This window comes from Balaenoptera physalus (assembly GCF_965194825.1).
Source record: "Balaenoptera physalus genome assembly, chromosome: Y".
In the NCBI taxonomy this organism is placed as follows: Eukaryota; Metazoa; Chordata; class Mammalia; order Artiodactyla; family Balaenopteridae; genus Balaenoptera; species Balaenoptera physalus.
Window position 1 is genome coordinate 9,976,716 of NC_138904.1, and position 14,548 is coordinate 9,991,263.

Consider the following 14,548-nt stretch of genomic DNA (forward strand, 5'->3'; position numbering starts at 1 on the left):
GTCCAAGTACACGGCTAGAGAAAGATATATTGGTGGATAAAGAAAGCAAATTGCACAACAGTATCTATGATATGATCCCATGTATGAGTATATGTTTTAATTACATATAGACTTTGACACCTATGAACTAAATTCTGGTAGGATAACCAAGACACTCTTCGTTCTAGTTATCAGCAGAAAGTGAAATTAGAGAATATGAAAAGAAATTCCTACTCTTCTTTCACTTCATACCCTTCTGAATAATTCAAAAAATTTTTTTCTTTTTGACCACGCCGTGCAGCTTGTGAGATCTTAGTTCCCCGACCAGGGATCAAACCCAGGCCCCTGGGAGTGGAAGCACAAAGTCCTAACCACTGGACCGCCAGGAAATTCGCTGAAACTTTTTTTTTTTTTTTAAGTCATGAGTATAAATTTTAGAAGTTTTCACTTTCTTGGAACAGATGAATGGACTTCCGCATCAGCCAAGTTAAGGGCTTATTTTTCTTTTCTACTGAAGACATTACAATATACTGTTTTCTTAAATCGAAGTATAGTTGATTGACAATGTGTTAATTCCTGCTGTACAGCAAAGTGATTCAGTTATACATATATACACTTTTTAAAATTTTCTTTTCCTTTGTGGTTTATCATAGGATACTGAATATAGTTCCCTGTGCTGTACAGTAGGGCCTTGTTGTTTATCCACTCCATATATAATAGCTCACATCTGCTCACCCCAGCCTCCCACTCCATCCCTCTCCCATCCCCTCTCCCCCGTGGTAACCACAAGTCTGTTCCCTATGTCTGTGAGTCTGTTTCATACATAGGTTCATTTGTGTCATATTTTAGATTCCACATATAAGTGATATCATACAATATACTCTCTTTTACTTCCCCTACTGCAGATATAAACTCTGTTCTTTCATACTCATTGCCTTGCAACTCTTCTGTCCCATCCACCCTCTTCTTCTGACCCTTTCCTATCAGCCTGTTCTCACCTCATCCCTTCGTGCTGCCGTGCTGAGGCCAGATCTTGGCTCCCTCTATGGACAAAGGTCAGTGTTTGGCAGAAATCTTCAAGATCCTGCAGGAGGTCATCTTTGGCGGTGTGCTCTTCCACCTCAGCATTTCTAACGCTGGTGCCTTTTTCCAGTTCTGCAGTGCTTTCCGCAGGCCCCTAACTAGTTCCACTTCCCCTCTCTCCCCTCCACACTCCCACCCAAGAAGGATACATCTAGTCTCCACCTTTATCCAGTCATTTATTTATATAAGTATGGACTCCTGTTTTATACCTTGGTAATTATAATTCATGTGTAATTCTACAACTCACTGATAAAACCCGCTCTTTTATTTTGTTGCTCCAATTGTTCCAGCTTTGGCCTCTGGGAGCGCTTTCATCGTGGGTTTTTGTCTTAAGCACTTCCTTAGGTGCTGCACTGAAAGGGGCTCCAGGCTCATCTTGTACAGTCTCTGCTCCACTCCTGGAATCAACCGCTGCTCCAAGGAGCCCTGGCTCCTATTATCATGGAATGGCATTAGAAACCGAATCTTAGTACTGCCAACTGGGCTCGAGGTGTGCTCACTGCAACTGGGGTGTCACTGCTTCCAGCCCCTCAGCCTAGACAGCAAGGAAATACGAATGTACACTAACCTGTGTACACAAACATACCTATAAATATCTCTCTGTATCACCTGTATTTATATTAAGCTACATGTGAGTTCACACTAGTGTCTCCAACTGAGCCATTACCATATGCATCTTCCTAGCCTCCTCCCCTTGTTGACCTGTAAATTCCCACTCCAGCAGTGAACACCTGGCTCCCGCCATCTTCTACCCACTTACTTAATTGTTCAATTCCAGCATACGTGTATCACGGTTTCAGAACTGTTAGCCAGCACTCCCATGAGAAATAACTCTCACCTTGAATACACAGCCTATGTACAGTTCCTTCTGCCTTTCGTCTTAGTCGTCATTCTTTCCAACGTCATATAGCTCAGCATATTTTTCCCCACCCCCTGCAGTGAGGTTACTACAGTTAGATTGTTTTGTCAGTCCGCATTCCATCCTGAGATCACCTGACCTCCTAAATTTGCATACATGAAGGCTTGTTCTTTGTACAGTTCTACAGGTTTTAGGCAAATGTCTATATCATACCATTACAGGTATTGTAAGAATACTTTCACTAACCTAAAAAAAATCCTGTGCTTCACCTCTTCAACCTCCTACCCCTTCCCTCCAAATCCCTAGCAACCACTGATGTGTTTACTATCACTATAGCTTTGCCTTTTCCAGAATGTCACATAAATGGAATCATATAGCACGTAGCCTTTTCAGACAGGCTTCTTACATTAACAATACACATTTGTGATTCATTTATCTCTTTGCATGGCTTCGTAGCTCATTCCTCTTAGCTGAATAGTATTTCCCTGTCTGGAAGTACCACAGCTTGTTTATCCATTCAGCTACCAAATAACATCTTGGTTGTTCCCAATTTCTGGCAATTATGAATAAAGTTGCTACAAACATTCACGTGCAGGTGTCTGTGTGGACATAAGTTTTCAAGTCACTTGGGTAAATAACTAAAACAATGACTGTTGGATTGTAGAGTAAGACTATGTTTAGTTGTGTAAGAAACCACCAAACTGCGCTTCCCTGGTGGCGCAGTGGTTAAGAATCCGCCCGCCAATGCAGGGGAAAATAGGTTCGAGCCCTGGTCTGGGAGGATCCCACATGCCGCAGAGCAACTAAGCCCGAGAGCCACAACTACTGAGCCTGCGTGCCGCAACTGCTGAAGCCTGCACGCCTAGAGCCTGTACTCCACAACAAGAGAAGCCACCACAATGAGAAGCCAGTGCGCCGCAACGAAGAGTGGCCCCTGCTCGCCACAACTAGAGAGGGCCCGCACACAGCAACAAAGACCCAATGCAGCCAAAAATAAATAATTTAAAAAAAAAAACCACCACCAAACTATCTCCCCAGGTGGCATTTAGTATTCCCACTAGCAATGAGTGACAGTTCCTATTGCTCCACATCCTTACCAGCATTTAGTGCTGAAGGTGTTCTGGATTTTGGCCATGTTCCCTCATTTTTGTTTTAATTTGCATGTCTCTAACAAATAACGTGCAGCATCTTTTCATATGCTTATTTGCCAACTGTATATCTTCTTTGGAGAGCTATCTGTTCAGATCCTTTGCCCATTTTTTAACTGACTTGTCTCTTTAGTGTTGAGTTTTCAGAGTTCTTTGTGTATTTTTGATGCAAGTCCTTTACTGGATGTCTTTCGCCAATACCCTCTCCCAGTCTGTAATTTGCCTTTTCACTCTTACATAGAATAGACGTTTATAAATTTTAATAAAGTCTAACTGATCTATATTTTCTTTCATGTATCATGCTTTTGGCATTATATTTCATCGCCAAACAGCAGGTCACAAAGATTTTCTATGTTTTCTTCCAGAAGTTTTATATTTTTGTGTTTTACATTTAGATGTATGATTCGTTTTCAGTTAATTTTTGTGTAAGGTCTGTGTCCAGGTTCATATTTGTGCATATGAATGTCCAACTGTTCCAGCACCACTTGCTGAAAAGACTGTATTTCCTCCATTGAATTGCCTGTGTTAAAAGCTAGTTGACTATGTTTGTATAGACCTATTTCTGGGCTCTCTATTCTGTCCCACTGATCTATCTATCTATCTATCTACCTATGTATTCTTTTGTCAATCACAGGCAATGATTTTAACATCCAGAAAGAAAAGAGCCAGTGTCCAAATTCTCTGGCCAGCTATTTTCTGGGTATCATTATCTTTGAAAGGAAAAATGAGGGGTGGGAAGGATGTGTGAGTGGAATCTAGGGGAAAAGTACTGTAACCATTCAACAGATCAGCACCCTCAAAGTACAGGCACAGTAAGATAAGACCAAAGATCTCTGTCAGGGAATACACAACAGTTAGGCACAAAACATCTTCTTACATGTTTTCTGATGGTCTCAATCTCTTAATGGGGAGCCACCAATTTTTAAATCATTTCATTTTAACAGTAGCTGCTTTACTGTTAGCCAAGAATTCTATCCGAATTATGTCATTAGGATGCATGACATGTCTGCAACTCAGTTTTTGAGTTTCAGAAATTTTACTAGGATGCTGGGTAAAGCTGGTAAGAGATGTTAGCCAGATGTCTTTCTGAAGTAGAAAGATTTAAAGAGTGCTTAAAGGTGAAAAGCTATATTTAATAGTATAAATACCTATAAATAAATGGATTATTTCTTAATATCCCTTCAAGCCCTAAATTCCTTTCTGAAATAGTTACACTACAGACAGCAGCTACTTACTTAGAACTGTGCTGTCCAACGTGACGGCCACTAGTCACGTGTAGCTACTTAAATTAAAATCTCAGTTCCTCAGTCACACTAGCCACATTTCAAATGCTCAACAGCCCCATGTGGCTAGTGGCTACCGTATCGGCCAACACACATACAGACATTCCCATCACAGAGTTACACTAAACAGCACGGCCACAGAATCTACAACCTAGGATCACCTACCATCCTCAACTTCAGTAAGGATGACCTACTTTGCAGGTGACCTAGAATGTCTTGTGATCCAAATATTATACATAGGATGGATAAACAACAAGGTCCTACTATAGAGCACAGGGAACTATATCCAATATCCTGTGATAAACCATAATGGAAAAGAATATGAAAAAGAATGTACATGTATGTATAATGGAATCACTTAGCTGTACAGCAGAAATTAACAACATTGTAGATCAACTATACTTCAATAATACAGTAAAATAGAAACAGAATGTCTTTTGATCCAATGTACTTATCCTCTGCTAACATTACTCCCGGGAGAGCAGGCAGTTAAGTCACAGAATAATGACTGGCAGAAAGTAGGTACTCAAGTGTTCGCCAAATGGCAAGGCCTGAATTAATGTCCCAGCAGGGAAGGTAGCAATGCCGGCAACAGACAAAATCAAGGAGCACACTAACACAAAAAGGCCACTACATGATGTTACGGATTTTTTGGAAAAGATCTAAATAACAACTATGCGTTACAGGCAAGTTACCAGCTTATGTTCATACTACCAAGTCCATCATCAAGTCCAGCCTGTGGCCTGTCACCCACAGCAGTTGTAAAGGGAAAAAACCTCAGCCTCCCTCCTTCTGTGTAGGGAAAAACCCACCTCTTTCCTCCCATCTCTCCCCTCCCTGTGGGCCCCTTGACTTTTACACAGAACACTTCACAACACTTACTCCCGACTCTCCCGGTGACCCAGTGTGTGGGGCTTTTCCCTCACATCAAGCCGTTCTCCGCGACACCAGATGGGTGGCCCACACTTGAACTCAATTCTGACACTGTCCACCTGGAGGCAGCATCCGACCCCGTGGGTTAAGGGCCTCAGTCCCACACTGACCACCCCCTGCCACCATACCTATACATCCTTCAGGTGCCAGTCACATGCCCAGGCTGGCACCTGTGCTTCTGAGCAATTGGCTATACACAGGGGTTCCCACAACCTCCTCCGTGGGCTTCATTAACGTACCAGAACAGCTCACAAAACTCAGGGAAACACTTTCTTACGTTTACCAGTTTATTAAAGGATATGATAGGGGGCTTCCCTGGTGGCGCAGTGGTTGAGAATCCGCCTGCCAATGCAGGGGACACGGGTTCCAGCCCTGGTCCGGGAAGATCCCACATGCTGCGGAGCAACTAAGCCCGTGTGCCACAACTACTGAGCCTGCGCTCTAGAGCCTATGAGTGGCAACTACTGAGCCCGCGTGCCGCAACCTGAAGCCCACGTGCCTAGAGCCCATGGTCCGCAATGAGAAGCCACCACAACGAGAAGCCTGCGCACCGCAACGAAGAGTAGGCCCCACTCACCGCAACTAGAGAAAGTCCGCACACGGCAGCGAAGACCCAACACAGCCAAAAATAAATAAATAAATTTACATATTAAAAAAAGGGATATGATAAAGGATACAGTTGAACAGCTAAACAGAAGAGATACACAGGGTGAGGTACATGTGGGAAGGAGCCCGGAGCTTCTATGCCCTCTCCAGGTGTGCCAATCTCCTAGCACCTCAATGTGTTCACCAACCTGGAAGCTCTCCGAACCCCATACTTTTGGGATTTATGGAGGCTTCATCACACATTCATGATCGATTACTCACAAAAATGATCGATTATTCATTTTCAGTCCTCCTCCCTTCAACAGAATGGGGAGCAAAGCTGAAAATCTCAAGTTTCTAATCATGGCTTGGTCTTTCCAGTGACCAGCCTCATCCAGGAGCCATCCAGGGACCCACGTAGTGTTGGCTCATTCGAACACAAGACACTCCTATCACCCAGGAAATTACAAGGGTTTCAGGAGACCTGTGTCAAGAATGGAGGTCAAAGACCAATACTAGAACAAGATATGCTCCTTGTGTTCTTATCACTTAGGAAATTACAAGGATTTTGGGAGCTGTGTGCCAGGAACTGGGGGCAGAGATCAATATATACATTTTCTATTATCTCAGAGTAGTTATGGACTCTTTGAAGGTTATTATCAAGGCCAAAATTAAAGTAATTTATCAGGCCTATATAAACAATAAAAAAAAAGCACATTACTGAACAGATATTTCATTCTTTAAGCCAATATTAATGCAATACTCGATATATTGTACTTAACGGCATATCTAGGATACAAAGATAGTGGCCTAAACGTTATTTGTTTTTGTTTTGGAAATGTTCCAAAAAGTGGGTATCTCTACAAAGACCAGCTTTCAATCCGTTTGTAGGGCTCTTGATGCTGTCTCCAGTTTTCTCCTTTGAGTAATAGTGATTTTAAGAGGTTAAAACTTGGGGGAAAGGATCCACATTTGTAAAACAGATGAATCGTTCTATTTAAAAAGGTATTACCAGAAAGGAAAAAAGTCAAAGGGTTCAATTCTTCCACCTGAAAATTATTAGTTTCATACTTTTATACAAAACAATACATAACAAAAATGTTCCTATTCTCTACAAAGATGAAGGCTCCTACCTTTTTGGTTTTCTTTATCAAATCCTGAAATCTGTCAAAAGAAAATATTTTACCTTTATTCAACTATTCAGTTACTATTAACAAACCAAAGTAGGTTATAAAACTGAAACAATCCTACCAGTGATTTGTAGAGACTGGATTCAGGGTTGATTTTAATGAGTTGTAACAGATCCTGCATAGTAAATACCTTAAAAAAAAAAAAAGTACACAGATTTTAACATCAATGTGTAAGTGATATATTCAGAAACATCCCAATTTAAGACTAAAAATCATGATTCAGACTAAATAAGATTATAACTATGCTAATAATGTAACACATAAGCTTTCTTTTTTTAAAAATTTTATTTATGTATGTATGTATGTATGTATGTATGTATGGCTGTGTTGGGTCTTCGTTTATATGCGAGGGCTTTCTCCGGTTGCGGCGAGCGGGGGCCGCTCTTCATTGCGGTGCGCGGGCCTCTCACTTTCGCGGCCTCTCTTGTTGCGGAGCACAGGCTCCAGACGTGCAGGTTCAGCAACTGTGGCTCACGGGCCTAGTCGCTCTGAGGCATGTGGGATCTTCCCACACCAGGGCTCGAACCCATGTCCCCTGCATTGGCAGGCAGATTCTCAACCAGTGTGCCACCAGGGAAGCCCCGTAACCTTTCTTATATTAAGTTACAATAAACACTGCAGTCAAAAAAGGATAAAATTTTTCTCTTGATCACGTAATTAACCTCCAAATAATTCACATCAAAAATGATGTGCCTAACTGAAATAACAGAAATGGTTAATGCTTTACAGATAAGAAACACTCAAACATCTGAGGCACCAATGAATATATGAGTGCATTCCAGGGTCTTACAATTGCAATGACATTTTTAAATTACTATTTCTTCAAAATGTAAATAAACTAAGTTTGTACTATCTTTACAACTACAAAATGTTTAAAACTATTTTAGATATACATGTGGTCAGAGTTTGAGTATTCTTAGTAAACAATACATACTATAGAAATACATGCTGTGTCTACCCTCAGAACATTGATACAATGTACAATTAGTTTTCCATTAAAGAATATTCTGCACAGTATTTTAGAGTATAGAAACCTTTAAGTGTGTGAACTAGATAATCACTGCTATAACCATATAATTGACACATTATTCATTCTAGAAGCAAAATTGTGAAATGTAATTAGAAAGTCAGATAGAAGAAAGTCAAAGAATTTCGAATGCTGGTAAAATTTGATTGTTAATGAATTAATACAGCATATTTAAATTTTAAGTTTTTCCAATAATAACACTGCTGTTCTGTTAAAACAGCTGAATACCACACTTGTGGACAATTATGGCCAAGATAAAGAGTAAAAACATAGGGACAGCCCCAGGAGTCAACCCTAATGTAAACTATGGACTTCAGGTGATAATGATGTGCCAACGCAGGTTCACCAAACATACAAATGCTGATAGCCGGGGAGGCCTGCACGTGTGGGGTTAGGGAGCGGAAGGGCAACCTCCCTTTCTGCTCATTTTCGCTGTGAAGCTAAACAGCTCTAAAAAATTAAGTCTATTAAGGAAAATAGGGAAAGTGTGCCATATCTGCCTTTAAAATAACCAAGCATGACTAGTATGTTCAGTGGTTGGTGGAAAGATAGTGACAATCATTAGGAAAGTGGTAAAAGGTATTGTAGTATTTAAGAACTCCACAGGTTTTCAAAAGTTACTTATCCCTCACTTCTCTTATGTCATCACAAAGACGACAAATATCTGAAGAGACTGTAGCATACTGAAGACGGCACACTGTAGCTCTAGATTTACTGCCCTGCATTGCCACTTACCAGTCATGTGACCTTGAGCAAATCACCCCACCTCTCCAGACTCTGGATCCTCATCTGTAATACATGTACCACCTGCAGAGTGACCAGCAGTGCCAGCCTCACAACAGACATTCAACATAAATGGCAGTTTTGCGTCCTCAGACCACATGGATTGTCAGATCACTTCTAGCTCCAAAACGTCACAATTTTATAAAGACAAATCAAGATACCAAGGAATTGGTAACAATGTCAGATTTCATACTCCTTTGTCACATTATAACAAACACATGATGTAATTTCAAAGATAAACAAGAAAGGGACCCAGCTAGCCAAGGAGCACTTAGCTATTACCTGAGGGAGAAGCTGTGAACAGAAAATTCAGAGACAGAGAAGCAAAGGTGTTACCTTTTCTTTTGCCAAACCACTTTCGGGAAAGAAGACAGAAAGCGCACATTCGTAGCCGCATCTCTGTAAGTGATCTGCCACTAGAGAGTTGGAAGCGCGTATTAAGAGGGAGCTCCCTTCCACTGAGAGGGAGAGGGACTGCACTTCGCCACTCAGCACAGGCTGCATCAGCTCGTGAATTAGCTGGTTTCGGAGTTGCGTCTAGATCAAATACAAAATGAAACAAGAGGGAAAAAAAATTTCAGCAGCATTTTCTCCACTGGCAGGACACAGACTTGTCACATGAATTAGAATCCTTCCTTTTGTTTCCAGAATGGTTCTAAATCCATGGCCCCAAGTTAGGAACCTTCCCCTGGACACTGTGTATTACCCTGTGAGACAAGCAGCCCAGTGGGTTCTAGAAAGAGTAACTTGCTTTCACCAGCTTCCAAGTGAGCTGGTGGCGAGCCAGAACATGGTGAGACTAACTTCGCTTCCCTATGAGCCCAGTTCAGCAACTTTTCATTGGGGTACCAAATACAGGAGAAAACTTTGCTACTTCCTCACCTCTCTGCAAATTGTTGGAGGATATGAAAATAATACTGGGTTAAATATATTCAAGTATATTCATCAAAATAAAATTAGGTTCCCAAAACGGAAATAGTATACACAAGAGAAAAATCAGTAAACCCAAAAAAGGCTTATTAAGATTCACTTTCACGTGGACTATTTACAATTCTAGACATTATGAAATATAATAATTTTCCCGTATTTTATAAATGAGGAAATTTAGGCTCAAGGTGGCTAATTTTCTCAAAGTTATAACACCACTGTTATTATTCATTTTGGTTTTTAAAAAATCCCCTAATCAGACTGCTGGATATTTGTTCTAATTTATTTTTCACATAATCTGAAACATACAATTGGGCAGAACTTAAGAGTACACTGCCTAGATTCATGGGGTTCAGCAGTAAATAACATCTAAAGAATTGTTATTAATAGAATACAAACAAGAAACAAATGAAGTTCTCATTACATCTCTTTCTTCTATCCTTTAGCTAAAGAGAATATATTAGTTCTATATATATGTTCTATATTAGTAGTATAGAACAGAACTTATACGTGTATGTAAAATCCTATAGTACTGGGCATATACCCAGAGAAAACCATAATTCAAAAAAGACACATGCACCCCAATGTTCATTGCAGCACTATTTACAATAGCCAGGTCATGGAAGCAACTTAAATGCCCACCAACAGATGAATGGATAAAGAAGATGTGGTACATATATACAATGGAATATTACGCAGGCATAAAAAGGAACGAAATTGGGTCATTTGTAGAGATGTGATGTATCTAGAGACTGTCATACAGAGTGAAGCAAGTCAGAAAGAGAAAAACAAATACTGTATATTAATGCATATATGTGGAACTTAGAAAAATGATACAGATGAACCGGTTTGCAGGGCAGAAATAGACACAGATATAGAGAAAAAACATATGGACACCAAGGTGGGAAATTGGCCAGGGGGTGGGGTGGTGGTGGGATGAATTAGGAGACTGGGATTGACATGGATACACTGATATGTATAAAATAGATGATTAATAAGAACCTGCTGTATAAAAAACTAAGATTAGAAAATCCAAAAATAAAAATAAAAATAAAATAAAATCCTATAGTAAAAAACACATTTACACTAAACAGAATATATATGCTTTGCCTCATCTGATACAGTTAAGTAACTGAAAAGAGAAAACTAAAGCCTCCTCCACCAGTAAAATTTAGTGGTTTAATTAAATTTGTAACATAGTAAAGAAGAAATATACTTAGATTCAGCTTAATTAACACAAGGATTTAGGGTGTCTTGCAAACAAGTACTGAAATGGCTAAGAATTAAATGAGGGATTTAAGCAGGGTAAAAGGAAGAGTAGCAAACAGTGGAATGACATTACAGATGAATTTCCATCTTGACACACCCAAAAAGCATGCCATCTAGCACTTGCTGGAAGGAATCCAAAAACTGGCTGGGGGCTTTCCAGCAGCCAGTGCAAAGAGGGAAATCTATTCAGCATTAAAGCTTGAAACGTCCCTAAGACAGAAGTAAGGACAGAGCCCTCACCCCAAATTGTGCCTATGAAAACTTCTCCCCAAAAAACCATAGGGGAGTTCGGGTTTGAGCATGAGCCACCTGTTATCCTTGCTTGGCCCTGCAATAAACCTTTCTCTGCTCAAAAAAAAAAAAAGAAAGAAAAAAAAGAAAGAAAGAAGGCCAATTATTGTGGGGGGAGGGTAAGTAGGAGACAAGACTTAGGGACCCGGAACCCTCAGCACATCTCTCAGCAATTGACAGAGTAGACTCAAAATAAGGAAAAAGAAGATTTTTCATAAACTTCATTTACCAGACACCCATATGACTCTGTACTTAATCATAAATACAAATTCTTTCCAAACACCCAAAGTGAACTAGGTCACTCAAAACTTCAATGAATTGTAAAAATTAGAACTCACTCAGGTCATTAAACTGAGAAAGTAAATTAGCTCAGACTGAGAAAGTAAAAATCTGCCCTGCCAAAATCCCCCCTGCCATTGATCACGCTAGAATAACAAACTGAATGGCCAGCTGCAAACAAGAAACAGTATTTCTCCTTAGGATAGGCTACAGCTGTCAAGTGAACAAGGCTAGCATAATCCTGATACCAAAGCCTAACAAGGATAGCTCAAAATGGATAATGATAGGTCATTATCAACTGGACTATAGACATGAAGTAAAACCCTACCGAACCAAACCCAGAGGACAGTAAGAGAACAAACACCATGCCCAGACGCAAGAACCATTCCGCCTAAGAAAGTGGACTAATGCGTGATATACTACAACTAATTTCAAGTGGGTTAAGGAATGAACCGTAAAAAAGAGCCTTTTTAAAAACTTAAGAAAAGTGAATATTCATTCTCAGTGGAAAATGACTGAGAATAATCAGCACAAAAAAAGTAAACAAGAGACTTGACCACATAAAAATGTAACTTCAGTATTTTTAGAGCCAAATTAAAATTGAAGACAGATAGTATTGCCACAAAAATGGGAAAAAAGATTAAGTTTCCATTAAAAGAACTCGTATCAATAAGAAAACACCAGCACCCTAGGGGAAAAAAACGGGCAAGGGGAACATGAACCACCAATCCATGGAAAACGTACACATGGCCAGAAAACGTACGCAACCTCACTGATAAACAAAAGAAAGAATGTTAAAATAATAGAGTTTCTCAGTCTTAGATTGGTTTAAAACATGTCATGATCATACTATTGGAGAGACGTGCATTCTCAAACTGCTGGTGGAATACAAACTGAAGTTGACCCTCGAACCACCAGGGGTTAGGAGCCCCCTCCACATCCCCCGTTTTGCATCGGCAGATTCAACCAACCACAGACAGTGTAGTATTCTAGTAGGTATTTATTGAAAAAAGTCCACATATAAGTGGACCTGAGCAGTTCAAACCCGTGTTGTTCAAGGGTCAGTTGTATTACAACCTTTCTAAAACAAGACGTGTACACCAAGAACCTTACAAATGTTCACGCCCTTTGATTCATTAATACCACTTCATCTATCCTAGGCAAAAAGTGAGAGATGCCACTGAAGGAATGTGTAAACCTGGGTATAACCTAAATATTCAGTAATAGGGGAATGCTGCATAAATTACCCATATGTCCAAAGATCCAAAGATGAGCCTGGTGCCAATGAAAATGAGAATTTCAAGACACATTTAAGGACACAGGAAAATGCTCACCATATAATAGTAAAGAAGATACACAAATACATACAACATTATGCCAATTAGTACTTGTATTAGAGATGACTTCTCTTGTATGCTTTTCTATATTTCAGATGAGTTTGAAGTATTTTTCACGAGTCTACAGTATTTTTAAGTTACAAAAACAATGGAGACAAGAACAAATTGTCCTTAATTTCCCATTTTAAGTGTAAAATGGTCTTTTGAAATGTATATGGTAATGAAAACACATTTGAGCTATCCTACTCCTTGCTGTTAATTCATACATGAAGTGTACTAAGAAATATTTGCTGCTCAAGTATTTATACCTTTCAATATACTTTAAAGAAGAAATTTCTCATTCCCCCAACTTTTCTACAGTAAGCAGTCCCTTCATGTTTTCTATATGGTGACAATATCCTCTATTCAAATATGAGTATTACAAAACCACTTACTAACTCAGGTACCTGTAAACCAAATTTTTAAAACAAACCTAACCTTACTAAAATGTGTTTGTTTTACGATTTAAGAGTTACACAGGAACAGAGCAGTGTAATTCACCAATACGATCTGTGTATCATGCTATTTTTAAAGCCCAACACATGGATGTATTTACATGTGGACTACCTGTTACAGGTTACACCTGTAAAATTTATGTAACAGCTATGCCTAAAAGTGATACCTTCAGTGAGTCCAGTATACCCCGATCCTTAAACGTCTGGTACAGCTTTTTGCGCAGTTCATCTTGACTCAACACGTCAGATGTGGGGAGCATGGTGGCCTAGAAGAGAAAACGGTTACGGGTTACCTGGCGGGCAGAGGGGACGTGAATTTCTGAAGACGGATCGGTGGGCTCCAAGGAAGCCAAAGGCGGTTTAACGGAAACAAAGGCTTCACTTCCGCCCGCCCCGAGGAGGGGGCAGATGTATCTACCTGAGGTATCAGGTGTCAGCTTCCTCCCGAGCCCAGAGTTAGAGCCCGAGACCGGGGTGCGAGCCCAGGCCTAGGGGAAGCCCTGCCGCTGTCCCAGAAAAACGGGAGGAACAAGCTGAACTCCGAACTAAGAACTCAGGCAGAGACACGCACTTCCTTTCTCCGCGGTTCTGATAGGTGGGCGTGGTTGTGGCCCACGCGGGACTCTCACGGGCGGCTGGAGGGCTGAGACCGGAGACAGAAGGCCAGAGAAGGCGCGGCACTAGCCGGAGTTGGAACCGCTCAGACCTGATCCCTCCCCTCCCCTCCCCTCCCCGAAGTCTTCCAAGCCCAGCCGCCCTACTCTGGAGCATTACAGCGCAAGCCCGGAGCCGCGCCGCGCTGCGGCTGGAAGCTCCGCCCACTATCGCGATAGCTCAACTGCGGAGTCTCGCGAGGGCTGCTTGCAGAGTCCCTACGGAAGCTGCGGAACGCGGGTCTCGGCCGCGGGAACTGACTGGGCGTTTCCGTTCCCGGCATCTCGCCGCAGGTAGGGAATGGAGCGAGTGGGCGGCTGGCGATCCAGGACTCTGGGGGATGTCCCCGGCCCCACGGGATCCGAGTGTTGGCCCTGTCTCTCCCCTCTGCCCCGGGGCCGGCTGAGCTCTTCACATCCCACCGGGC

General features: G+C 41.2%; 1 protein-coding gene across 4 annotated transcripts in view; it reads right to left on the reverse strand.

Annotated features, from left to right (window-relative positions):
* LOC309653411 (centriole and centriolar satellite protein OFD1-like) overlaps window positions 1-14,208 on the reverse strand; it is a 62,361-nt gene extending 48,153 nt beyond the window's left edge. Inside the window, exons 1-5 of one of the 4 annotated variants that reach the window (XR_014259144.1) lie at window positions 14,039-14,208; window positions 13,635-13,733; window positions 9,207-9,407; window positions 7,122-7,190; window positions 7,004-7,034 (exon numbers count right to left, since the gene is read on the reverse strand). Coding sequence is in view for 1 of the 4 variants with exons in the window: in XM_082448023.1 (XP_082304149.1) it covers window positions 7,004-7,034; window positions 7,122-7,190; window positions 9,207-9,407; window positions 13,635-13,727 (394 nt within the window). In the remaining 3 variants the exon portion in view is untranslated. Of the gene's footprint in view, window positions 1-7,003; window positions 7,035-7,121; window positions 7,191-9,206; window positions 9,408-13,634; window positions 13,734-13,885; window positions 13,952-14,038 lie in introns of those variants that run through there. The other 3 variants (XR_014259145.1, XM_082448023.1, XR_014259146.1) reach the window with 3 other exon arrangements.
* Between the last annotated feature and the right edge of the window lie 340 nt (window positions 14,209-14,548).